The sequence below is a fragment of the Solanum pennellii genome, chromosome 3 (assembly GCF_001406875.1).
Source record: "Solanum pennellii chromosome 3, SPENNV200".
In the NCBI taxonomy this organism is placed as follows: Eukaryota; Viridiplantae; Streptophyta; class Magnoliopsida; order Solanales; family Solanaceae; genus Solanum; species Solanum pennellii.
In genome coordinates, this window is record NC_028639.1 from 64,431,932 (window position 1) to 64,444,904 (window position 12,973).

The 12,973-nt window shown below is 34.7% G+C and overlaps 2 protein-coding genes and 1 long non-coding RNA gene across 3 annotated transcripts in view; 2 read left to right on the forward strand and 1 right to left on the reverse strand.

The window, feature by feature from the left end:
- Nucleotides 1–239: 239 nt before the first annotated feature.
- Nucleotides 240–866, reverse strand: LOC107014490. Its single transcript, XR_001456235.2, has 2 exons — nt 601–866; nt 240–510 (listed from the first exon to the last, which is right to left on the reverse strand). It is a non-coding gene; the product is annotated as an uncharacterized LOC107014490 (long non-coding RNA).
- On the forward strand, nt 626–10,652 carry LOC107014489 (potassium channel SKOR-like). The gene is made up of 13 exons (XM_015214418.2): nt 626–882; nt 1,535–1,759; nt 1,852–1,915; nt 2,791–3,130; nt 4,267–4,562; nt 4,721–4,801; nt 5,595–5,693; nt 6,982–7,206; nt 7,408–7,596; nt 8,432–8,507; nt 8,628–8,922; nt 9,479–9,600; nt 10,219–10,652. Exons 1-13 carry the CDS (start codon nt 626–628, stop codon nt 10,458–10,460), a joined length of 2,511 nt encoding a protein of 836 aa, XP_015069904.1. The 3' UTR covers nt 10,461–10,652.
- A 618-nt stretch (nt 10,653–11,270) lies between these two features.
- The window catches only part of LOC107014493 (50S ribosomal protein L29, chloroplastic-like), a 2,704-nt gene continuing 1,001 nt past the window's right edge, over nt 11,271–12,973 (forward strand). The window contains exon 1 of the mRNA XM_015214420.2: nt 11,271–11,660. Coding sequence (XP_015069906.1) covers nt 11,328–11,660 — 333 coding nt within the window. The 5' untranslated portion in view covers nt 11,271–11,327. The remainder of the gene's footprint in view (nt 11,661–12,973) is intronic.

Here is a 12,973-nt window from a genome sequence, read left to right on the forward strand (position 1 = left end):
TTAATTTAGCTTGTGAAATTTAAAACTTTATTACAATTTCAGTTACTACGTTTGTAAGGTGTATCAACTATCGAAAAATCAATCCCATAAAAGAAAAGAAAAATAGAAACAAAACAAAAAAAAACTATAAGCACATTTTGATTGTAATAAAGTCAAAGACACAAGGATTCATAAAAGGTTAAATAAACCAAAAAAGAATCCACAAACATTAGCACCTGAAAATAAAGTTCGCTAGACTATACGTAAGAACGTTAACATTCATAATAAACGAATATGAAAATTAATTTATATGTACACAACACAAAAAAGAAACTTTATGATTTTAAATTAAATACTTTAGAAATTAGCTAGAATAAAACTTCACACTGTAATTAACCCACTAATGTAGCATAAATTCTGTGCTTATCTCTTTAAATTTCATTTGATTCTGGAGGAGACATAAAAAGATTATATTCCTCGTCCAATGCTATTTATTCTGAAACCACCTCATCTTGTCCAGCGGTTCGTATCCTGCAACAGCAACTAATTAATAATTCACTCCATCTATAAGACAAGCATTAAGAACAACAATTAAAAAACTACTAGTAAGATTTTATAAACCATTAAATAAAGTTGTAACTGATCGATGGATAGAGGAAAACGAAGATCCGGAGAATTAGATTCAGAAGAAGAAGAAGAGTTTAAGGTTGAAGATCTCAATGAAGAAACATCAAATTCCAACAAATTATCTGCGTCTAATTGGAAGAATCGGTTGAAGCTGCTGCGGAATTACTCTACTCTTGACAACAGTAGTACTGTTAGTGTTAGAAATAACGGAGAGAGTAGTAGTAGTAGAAGCAGGGGACGCAGAGATCACCGATTTATTATTCGCCCTGATAATTGGTCAGTCATGCTTATTTAAGGAAAAAATCCAATAGCCTTTTGTCATGTTGCTTTCGTTATCTCGATTTATATGACACATATGATTATATTACTTTTTAAGTAATTTGTATTTTATTTGAGTATTAAATTTATTATATTAAATATAATTGGATTGTTTGGTTTAAAGACAAGTTTTGATGTGATTAGTTATGTTCAAACGTGAGATTATTTATTAGTGAATGAGTTGTTTCCGAATACCTTCAGTAAATGTAAAATGTGTTGATTAATAATATAAAAAACAAGTATAAGAGGGCATTTTTGTCATTTTAATTATTTTATTTTGAAATAAGTTATTTAAAGCTATTATTCCACGGGAAATAGCTTATTTTTTGTATTAATTATTAATTTTGTAATAAGTTTTTCTAAACTTTACAACTTAGCAAGAGATTAAAGGGTTCTAGAGATTTTTCTTTAAGATTATTTCATTTTTTTTCATTACATAAATGTGTCCCAAGTGTAATATCAAACCCCTTCCTCATTTTTTTTTTAAATTTAATTTTTTAATCCTTGTTTATAATTGGGCATTGGCGCCAAGGAAACAACCAGTAAACCTCACCACTACAACGCCACTTTCCGGCTTAGATTAATAAATAAATAAGAATTTTGAATGCAGGTGGTACATACTGTGGACGCAATTCATTCTGATATGGGCGGTGTACTCCTCCTTCTTCACTCCCCTGGAGTTTGGCTTCTTCAGAGGACTCCCGGAAAATCTGTTCCTTCTCGATATCGCCGGCCAAATTGCTTTCCTCATCGACATAGTCGTTCTCTTCTTCGTTGTCTATCGAGACTCTCAATCTCACTGCATGATCTACGATCGTAAACTCATCGCCATTCGGTTTGTACACTTTTGACTTGCGAAGTATCTTTGTTTTTAATCGCCGATTTTGATTGTACTGAACAGTCTGAACCCTTGGATAATTTGCCTAGGTACTTGAAATCTCGTTTCCTCCTGGACTTGCTAGGTTGCTTTCCCTGGGATGCTATATACAAGGTATTCCCTTTTTTTCCCTCTTTGGTTAATATTTTCCCCTTATATCACCGTTGCTTTAGCTGATAGAACATTCCAATAAAGGAGGAGAGTTATGATAGGTTGAAATTTTGTACTAACATTGTGTTGCAATGATGAATCGTACCTGAATGGTGCTGAATAGTGACAGTAGATCCATGCAGTTTAATTTGGCATGGAGGTTTAGTTGATAGATTGATTGATATGTTATGGCTATGCTATTTTATACAGATGCGCTATAGTTATAATAATGTGTTATGATTTCGTAACTGCCATAGATATTTTATAGTGGCCTGCACCCAAAAACACCAAGTTGTTCTTGTTATCTCATTTTTTGCATTGGAGTAAATTGATTGCCTTGTATCCTTCTCTTGGGGACAAATGAAGTGATCACAAACTAGTTTCTGTTATTTCACAGAATTATTCTTCCTTTCACTGACTTTGTAATTAAAATTTCCGGTCTAGGAAATTGAAAATTTAATTGTGGCGTCTAGAAAATCCTTTCAGGATGTTTAAAGTGGTAATTGGAAGTTCGAGAACTGTGTATCTATCAAGTGTGAAGAACTCTCCCTTTTGATTATGGACTTGTGTTTTAGTTTTGTGTTCTCATCATTTTCTTCTTTGTTGAAGTGTTATAATCCTCTCGAAGTCTGTAAAGGTCAATGTTTTAGCCTTGTACTATGATTATCAACTGAAATCTTGGTGAATCTGATGACTTTGAAGCTTGAATGTCAATTCTATTTATGCTAGATTAAGGACAATTGTGCACTCCATTTAGTCTGTTTCCAAAGCTGTCAATAGCAACTAAATTGGCTTTTATGGGCTATAAAATGAATCATTAAGCTGTTTCCTGTGAACAGGCTAGTGGCAGAAAGGAGCCAGTTAGGTATATCTTATGGATTAGGCTGAGCCGAGCCCTTAGGGTGACAGAACTTTTTGAGAGGTTGGAGAAAGACATCCGCCTGAACTATCTGTTTACAAGGATTGTAAAGTTATTTGTTGTCGAATTATACTGCACTCACACAGCTGCCTGCTTCTTTTACTATCTGGCTACTACATTGCCTCCGTGGGAAGAAGGTTATACATGGATAGGAAGTTTGAAGATGGGTGACTATAACTATACAGATTTCCGAGATATTGATTTATGGACTCGGTATATCACATCATTGTACTTTGCCGTTGTTACAATGGCAACTGTTGGTAAGCTATTTTGCTTTTTCATGTCAAAGTTCAAACTATATCAAGCTGTTGATTTTATCAATCCAGTTCCATCTACTTATTTTATACAAATGTGCAAAACAACAATCAGATTTTACCCCCTTTTTTACTTGGCAGTATTATAGAAATCTTTCAGATTCATCTCAATCACAAGTGTGTATCATCTCATAACTTCTTTGCTTACTGTTTACCACTCAAAATGAAAATTAAAGGAAGTATTAGCAAAGTTACTGAAGGAGTAAGCTGTTATATTTCGTGACTCAGTTTATTAGGAATTACAGTTGAGATCAGTCAGGTCTAACTAACTATAGTAATTTCCATGGCCGGAGAGTATTAGTTACTTGATGCAAAGGTCATCTTTCTCATGAAACCATGCTTCAATAATTCTGTGAAGAATAAAATTTTCATTTAGTTGAAGATATTGAGAAATTCAGATGCAACAGGAATGATTGTACTGCTATTGATTGCTAAGGACTCTGAGTTATTGTCTCTTCCGTAACCTACACAGTTAGATATACTGAAAATGCAACACATTAGTGACAGTACAAAGTATTTAGCTTTTGGAATATTCTACCACTCAACTTATTACCTGGTATTATGCCTAACATATATAGTTGAACTCTTGGCTCTTCTGTATTATACAGCTCTAAGGCTGGTAAAAGTGCTATTAGTAAAGAGACTGAAGTAGAATGGTTTGGATCCTAGAATTTTCTATCATGACATTGTTCCTTCTTACTAGATCCTAATGCTAGAAAAATCTCCAGAAAGACAAGCCAATTCACTCTCTGCAATAAAGATAATTCTTATGAGATATACTGGAAAGATTTATGCAATCCCTCCTCTGGTCTGTGCTAACAACTCAAGATATTATAAAACAGTCTCAAATAATTACAAGTAGGAAGGTATTGTTAATGAACTGAAAAAAATGTCTCCCTGTATTAGACATTTTACATCAAAAGCTAAGGCATACATTTTAGGAACAATATCTGGTTCTGGTACCATTGGCTTATAGGTAACAACTTCTAGTTAATTCTTAGAGCAGTATGAACTTAAAAAGGTTACTTTTCTAAAAATCAGGATCCGAGTATAATGCATTTTATTGTTCTCTAATGCTATAGGTTATGGAGAAATTCATGCAGTCAATGTAAGGGAAATGATATTTGTGATGATCTATGTCTCTGTTGACATGATTCTCGGTGCCTACCTGCTCGGTAACATGGCAGCATTGATCGTAAAAGGATCCAAAACTGAAAGGTTTAGGGATAAAATGGCAGATCTTATAAAATATATGAACAGAAACAAGCTGGGGAAGAGCTTAAGCAAAGAGATCAAAGATCATGTCAGATTACAGTATGAGAGCCGTTATAATGAGTCTTCTGTTCTACAGGATATTCCAGCTTCAATTCGAGCTAAGGTATTGGAAGAAGATTTTTTATCTTTTTAGTCTCTACAATATCTTGCTCATTGGCCACTGTAACCAAAGGAAAAGGGAAGATCAGGGAAAGGAAATGTTAAAAGTAGAAGTATGATTGTTTAGAATGCTGTTGCCCCATTATATGATTCTTCTTGCAGATTGCGCGGAAGTTATATGAGCCCTACATCAGGGGAGTCCCACTTTTCAGAGGTTGCTCGGATGAATTTATCAAACAGATTGTAAGTTCACTTAACAACAGAGAAAAGGAGTTCAAACTATTTTCATTCCGCATTTCTTTACAAAAGTGTCTCTGGTTCACTTATTCTTGCATCTTTGAGGAATAAATGTGGAGTCAAATCCTTATATAATTTCTGCTTATTTCTCATCAAGCAGCTTTCCTTAATGTGATTCAATCTTGCCTGGTACAAATGGATATGCTCCTATATCCCAAGGGTTGTTCAATCTACTGAAACAGTGATCAGTTTTTTCAGAACTTTGGTGTTCATGCCTGCTTACATGCACCTCAATTGTTCCACCAGACTACTAATGCATTTTCTTATATCAGGCTGTTTCCTATTTTATCAGCAAGAGTAAACAAAATAAATCCATCCTATATCAAGTCCATTTCATAGTGATTATAGAATAGTTATCTCCTTTTAGCTTGAAGCAGACATGTAAATAGCTAGATGAGTTGAATTAAATGCAGCTCCTTTTCACATTCATCATACATCTTTAAGGAAGATTTATCTGTCCTTTAGAGCTTTATACAATTTCTATTTAAAGCTCTCAAGTTCTTGCTCCAAAATTTTATACTTATCAGCTCTTTCCTTCCTCAAAATATTACACAACAACCAACAGTTTTGTGCTTATTTGGTTAATGATTAGTCCAACTCTTATGATTCATGTTTACATCAAATTAGGGTGTATTGTTTGCTAATATCCCCGAAATTGAAGCTGATAACAAGTAGTTGTGAAAATGTGAAGTTTATAGTAGTGAAGAGTTATCCTCACCACATCTTTGTTCTTTTGTAGGCTATCAAAGTACATGAAGAATTTTTCCTTCCAGGGGAAGTTATTTTGGAACAGGGTAGCATGGCGGATCAACTGTATTTTGTCTGTCACGGTAAAGTGGTACGATTTCCATCTTTAAATTCCATATTCATTTTAAACAAGATGCTAAAAGGAATAGTTCTTAAACCCAGTTGGATAGGTAACATGGAAGTAGTAGTAGCTATAGCAATTAGCTATAGAAGTTAAGCCCAATTAAAAACCAAACTGAGAGGATAATGAAGGAAGAAGGGAAAAAGAGAACAAGCAAATGAAAATGAACAGCAAACAGAAAAAAAGATTCAGCATACAAAGTCTCTGTTTCCTCCTTCCCTACACCCTAAATGTTTTGTCATCTTCATTATCTTGGGAAAGTTGTTCTCCAGGTTAAAAGTAAGGACTTCCAGTTTAGGTTGGAATTTTTTTTTTTTTGTCTTGATACTCATGGCTGTTTGTGTTTTTTCATTTTGGCCTTCCAAACTTTATAGAATATGCACAAGTTGGAAATTTTTGATGCAAAGAAATCAGAAATAAGTAGAGGCAAAGATAGACCAGAAAAGTTGGTTTACTCTCCTAAAATTTAAAGAAAATCACATCTTTGCTATTTTGTTCACACCAATATTTATAGGTGGGGTAATTTTCCAAACAATGTAAAATCTAGTTCTCTTGCAAACAAATCTGAAATTAAATAGATATCTTTATGAAATTAGTGGATGCCTGTTGCTGATGCTTAGCTTGCCAAAAACAGCATAAGTAATGAACTCCACTACTCTGTCATTGTCCAACTCTCCCTTAATTTGGTCGTGAGGAATGGTTTATCCATGTAAATGTGTGGGAATAATAGTAAAGAACTACAGATACAAGGTTATGGCTATTATGCCATCTGAGATAGTTATTCATAAAACTACTAGGAATAGTTTCATTTTTTGCAGATATAAGATCAGTTGTATCAGTGATACTAAAAAAAGAAAATTTACTTGAAGGGAAGGATTTTATTTCAAGGATTGAATGAGTTGTCAAAGAACTTAACAGGGTCTCAATTTCTATTACAATCAGACCTAACATCCTTATATTATAATACTTCACTATAAAAGCCTAGTTTTTCTCTGAATCGATTTTTATGCTGTATTTTTCCTCTCTATAACAGTCTTTACCTGTAATATCAACAACCATCTTTACACCAATACACTCAATACACTCTTTGTAAAATTACCATTTATAACAGCCAAATAAGATTTAAATGACTACTGTTATAGGTGTATAACAAGAAGTCACTATAAAAGCCAAAAAAATCTCAAAACAAACAAGGTTGTTATATAGATATTTGACTGTATGTGTATAAACTGTTTGTTCATATTTTTATTTTCTACAGGAAGAACTAACAAAATCAGAAGAAAATGAAACTGAAGAATCTCTCCTGGATCTTCATACTTACAACTCTGTTGGTGAAATTTCAGTTCTTTGTAACATTCCAGTCCCTTATACAGTTCAAGTTTCTGAACTATCTAGACTACTACGAATTGATAAACAATCACTAGTGGAGATTCTGGGAATATACTTCTCCGATGGGCGTGTGATCATCAATAACCTCCTTGAGGTTCGGTCTTTTTGTTTTTAATCTCTTATTGTCTTCCAAATTTCTGTTTTTTCTTTTTCAAATGTTATGTTAAGCAGTAAGCAACTCAACTGGACGTAGGTGTTTGGAAAGGTAGCATTTTAAAAAAAATGTCTTGGGTGACATTTGGAAAATGACAGAAAGGGCCATTTTCATCTTATGTGATATTTTGGAATTTCTCAGGGAAGAGAGTCAAGCCTTCGGAGTAAGATACTGGAGTCAGGCATAACACTAAATATTGCAAAACATGAATCTGAGCTGGCCGTGAGGTTGAACTGTGCTGCTCATGATGGAGACTTGTATCGACTGAGTCGTTTAATTGGTGCAGGAGCAGAGCCTAACCGAACTGATTATGATGGAAGATCACCTCTGGTATCTATTTTCAGCTTATATATGTGTTGAGAAGTCTTCTATCACTCTTACAGTTTCCTCTCACATTAATTTATTTATAGCTTGTTTCCTTAGCTACCTAATATCTATGTCTAGGTTAATTATAAATAAGCCTTAATAAACAATATGTACATATTCATCTTATAAGCACTTCCTAATGTATTCCCAAGAATCTAGAGTCATATAGTTTTCGATGACCTTTCTGTGAATGGAAGAGACAATCAGAAAGATTTTCCTTTCTTCTTTTTTCCTTGATAATTACATTAATTTTTATCTCACTGTTAACTGCACAAAGATTGTGCACAACTTATATCATAGCTATTATACATTAGAAAAATTAACTAGCTCTGTAGGTAATTAATAAACTCTTTAACATCTTGTATAATTCAAAGAGATCTTCCATCTTACACCAAGATCCGAAAGACAATTTATTTATAGATAATTCTCGTATTTGGCTCTGGTTTGCCTGCAAAGCACCTTTTACTCCTTTATCTCCAAACAGACCACCAAATGCAACCAGGGATGGTTTTCCAAATCTTCTGTTTGCAATTGTCTATACCTCCACTTTTCCAACAGAGAAGTAATTCCTTGACTGTTCTAGGCATGACCCACTTGACCCTAAAGATACAAAAATCATATTCAACAACTGTAGAACAGTCTCAAAGTAAGACTGAGTTCAGATGTTTCTCAACAGTTGCTTAAAGTAAATCCATACAGAATTTAGTATCTTTGTTGATATTCTAAGGTGTTGGATATAGTTTCATATATTTAGTCAAAAGGTGGTGATGAAGTCTTCTTTGGTATGCTGTAAATACAGCATCTAGCTGCATCCAGGGGCCATGGAGATATTACAGCTTTCCTTATCCAAAGAGGAGTGGAGATCAATGGCAGAGGTAACTTTTTTTTTCTCTTTCATATTTACCTGGCTCATCTCGCTTGACTTAAATTCTTCAATTTACTTGTATGTTTAGTTCTCTCACCAAAGGAATCCTCATAGAACCTTATCTTAACAGATAACTTTGGCTACACTCCATTGCTTGAAGCAGTCAAGAATAGTCATGATCATGTGGCTTCTTTGCTGGTGGAAGCTGGGGCACTTTTAGGTATAGATAATGATGGGACTTGCCTTTGTGAGGCAGTTGCAAGAAGAGATGTAGAGTATTTGAGAAGACTTTTGGCCAACGGCATCAATCCTAACTCCAAAAATTATGATTTTCGAACACCACTTCACCTTGCTGCATCAGAAGGATTGTATCCAATTTCAGTATTACTATTAGAAGCTGGGGCTAGTGTCTTTGCGGTGGACAGGTACTTTTAGGAATTTAATTCACTTATTATAGTAAAAGAATAGAAGTAGGTGTATTATCCTCTCTTAGTCTTGCTTGTAAGGTGTAATCAAATATGATCAAGTTTAATGAGCATGAGAACTGCACATAATATCTATTGCAAGTTCATCTGTCCTCTAACATGCATAATATTCATGTAATTGTAGCTTATTTTTTCTTATATATGCACTTACATCTGCTTTACTAGAAGAGTCATTTATGTAGTGATCAATTTTTTGTTTCATGCGCGAAATGTTTGTTCTCTCTGTTACAGCATAAACAAATTTACTTCTTCAATTGAGGTCTTCACAGGTGAATGGTGGAGTTTCCTGATAAATGCTGCTCGATTTTTTAAATGTCCACACAAGAATTGCACAAACTACCTTTTAGCCATTTAATTTACTCTTCTTTATTGTGTCACTATTTTTAAAGACATTTGCTTACGATATGATTTCTAAATCCTTGATTTGCTACAAATTTAGCAAAGTATTATCATCTTCTTGAACACTCAAAATTGTTATTTGCATACATATTTGTAGGTGGGGAAAAAGTCCACTTGATGAAGCTCGAGTAGGTGGAAACAAGAATCTTATTAAGTTACTGGAAGATGCAAAGGGTAGTCAATTATCAGAATTTTCTCCAAGTTTTGGTAGAAGTCAAGGTAATATCACAACTGAAATCTTCTCTCTGTATAAATAGACGGAAAACCAACCAGAGAGGTAGATGAATTAGGTCGACGTGACCTTTTGGAAAAAATAAGGTAGTTTTTTGATTTTTCAAACAAGAGTTTGAGGTCTTTTTATTGCTTTATTTAGTGAGTGCAAAGATTCGTGTATACCTATAATTGCCATTTTTGGAGTTCTCCATAATCCACAATCCACAATCCATGTATCACTTACTCTTGTTACATCCTGTAACATGATTTTTAGATTTCTAAGCTGCAGTTGTAATAACAGATTTCCATGAAGTACAAGGAATTATCAATCAGTTCTGATTGGCAACACGCGACTAACAAGCCTCCAAAAACATAGGTTGTGTACAGTTTGGAAAATTGTATTAAAAGGTTGCCTATCTTTGAAAAAAAGCAGTAGTCTCTTTATTGGTAAGGTGCAAAAATAAACAGCAATGGAGGGAAAACATGAATCTACTATTTAAATAGCTGTGTGTTTACAAGGAACTCAAGTTTTGTATGATCTATTCTGTGGTGTTCCAAGTCTTTAATTATTTGTTTCCCTCTCAATCATAAACTGAGCTAAAGTAATATTTATTGGCATGACAGATGAAGGACAGGGAGTTAAATGCAGAGTGTTTGCTTCAGAACCTAAGGAACTCAAAGACGAGAGAAGAAAAGGAGTCGTTCTATGGGTACCTCAAAGCCTTGATGAGCTCATTAACACCGCGAAGGAGCAATTAAGAGTTTCATCAGCAAATTGTGTAGTGTCAGAAGATGGAGCCAAAATCCTGGACACAAACATGATCTCTGATGGCCAAAAGCTGTTTTTAGTAAGCGAATACACGTGAAGTTTTTTAAAAAACAGCACTATTCAACATATTGTAATATAGTTGTAATATGTAACAGCTGAGTAATTTATGCAGTATAAGAACCTAATGTTGGAGCTTTCTGGAAACTCCAGACTATGAACTCTTATCACTGTGATTAAAATCAGCATGAAAAGCAGTTGGTGCTGAGGAGAGCACATGGTTATCATCTCATGTATACATTTGTTGATGAGCTTGAACTTAGGATCTGTATAATAATTGTGTAATCACCTCAACTAATAATTTCGACACCTATAATATTAGTTTAACTCCTTAACATAGTAGTAGGTTCACAAAGAAAAGGTAGAAATAGCGCCCACTAGCCCTTTTGCCTCATCTTTGAAAAATAGCATTGTCACGAAGTTTTACTATGGAATTAGAAGCTTCATAATAATGGCTATTTTTCTAGATATAAAAAGCGACTATTTACCCGAAGGGTGGCCCAGTGTTTTGAGCTTGAGACTTCCATGTTGGAGGTCTCAAGTTCGAAATCCCTTGCCAGTGAAAGTAAGGAGTTTGCCTTCTGGGTCGAGCTATCGCATCAGGCTTGCCTAGCGCGGGTTACCTCTCCTATGTAGTTTGCGAGCTATTACATAGGAGCGGACGTTTTTTCTTTTGCGCATCCAAAAGATAGCGACTGTGGATTTTCCTTGTCATTAAAAAAAATAACTATTTATAAATTTTAAAAAAAAAGGGCATCTCGGGTCAAACTTGAACAATCCAGGCCCAGAAAAAATTGAACATTTTCTTTGGGCCTTTGCTGCTCGAGTTAAAACGAAAATAGAACATAGCCATCAATATGAAAGAAAAAGACTCCCTTATCCAATAGTAGCTAGAACATCAGAAAGGATGATGAGCCTCTCCATTGCCACTCCTCCTTCAAGTGTTAACTTTGCTTCCAAGTTAAACCTCTCTAAATCCTCCTTCCATGGCGTTCGAATTGCTCAAGTCTGTCCGGTTCATGCTCGAAGCGCGCATTCTATAGCGACCACTCGCTCTTCTTCATCAATGGTGGTGAATATGGCGAAGAGAGATGACGAATTGAAGGAAATTCGAACCAAAACTACTGAGGAGCTTCAGGAAGAGATTGTTGACCTTAAAGGAGAGCTCTTCATGCTTCGTCTTCAAAGATCAGCTCGTAATGAGTTTAAGTCAAGCGAGTTTCTTCGGATGCGTAAAAGGGTACTGTTAACTGTCTCTCTTTCTGTTTTTTACCGTTTCTGAGAATTTCTTTGTGATTGTGTTTTTTACTCATTTCCACTGCCAAACAAATTGGCGCGTACAAAATTGGTGTGGTTTTGAGTTTTCAAATGATGTTAAATGATCGTACTAGTGGAATCTGTGGTCTGTCATCTCTTTACGCGCTTTGATGTCTCATTATTAGCATTAGTTAGTGTTTTTCTTCATGATTGAGTGAAATTCGGAGTAAATTTTGGACAATGGCATAAAACAGTGTCAAAATTATGGAATCACTTTGCACTGAACTCTGAAGAGAGAATCCTTATATGACTGGAGGAGTTGCATCTACCTGGTAGATTTATGCTTTACTATTTTTAACTACTATATGGCATTGTAGTTCCAGAGAGAACACATTTAATAGCTTGTCCCTAGCAGCAATTATTTTGAGGCTGTTGAGGGAATTTGCTCGCCTATGACGAGGATGAAGAATTTGTAGTAGTTTTTCATCTATGTTTTGTACTAATTTGAGAAACATTTGAGGTACTTCTTAAGATGTTTCAATAGCCTTTGATTTGTTATGTGGATATCCAAGGTGTGAACATGGTGGGTGTATGTTGTTCAATCATTCCTTAGTTCCAAACTCGACTAGGGACTAAGGAGAACAAGGTTTTGAGTCGCTGATTCCTATACTTTTTTCTTCTGCGAGTTTAATAAGTAATACAAGTGCTTCTGCTCAGTGCAGAAATGAGCATGTGCAATTTTCCTATTATTAACTATATGAAGGTGAGCTTCAGTGAATGAACTCAATTTTTATGTGTGAGGTCATCCGAATTTTTGAATATAGTAGACTCAACCAAATTTCAGTATCAATAACTTGGAGCAGCTTAATAAGTCTGTTTGAAAATGGTTTTCTAATCTTCATGTTAATAGTCTTGTAAGTTTTTTCCTAATTTGAAGTTTATTTTGTGTCAATTATCCAATCCTTGTGTTTGCAAGGCTATCGTTCTCAGCATATCACTCCTGAGGTCCTAAGATGAATAGAAGTCAGTTCTCGTCATGATGAATAGAGGGATATCATCTCCTTGGTCACAAAAGATTAGCATAAGTGCTGATTGAGAATAACTGTTTGTTTTTGTTACTTGTAAAGAGGGCATGTTTTTTGGGTTGAACTCTAACAGTTATGGTTGGTCTTTCCATCATTTTCCTTGATTTCATTTTAATATTTTTCTGGTGTGCCTACATTCTTTCCGGTCTCCAATTTTGTCTCTCTCTCTCTCTTTTTTTTTTTGTGTGTTGTGGGGGGGGGGGGGGGTGGG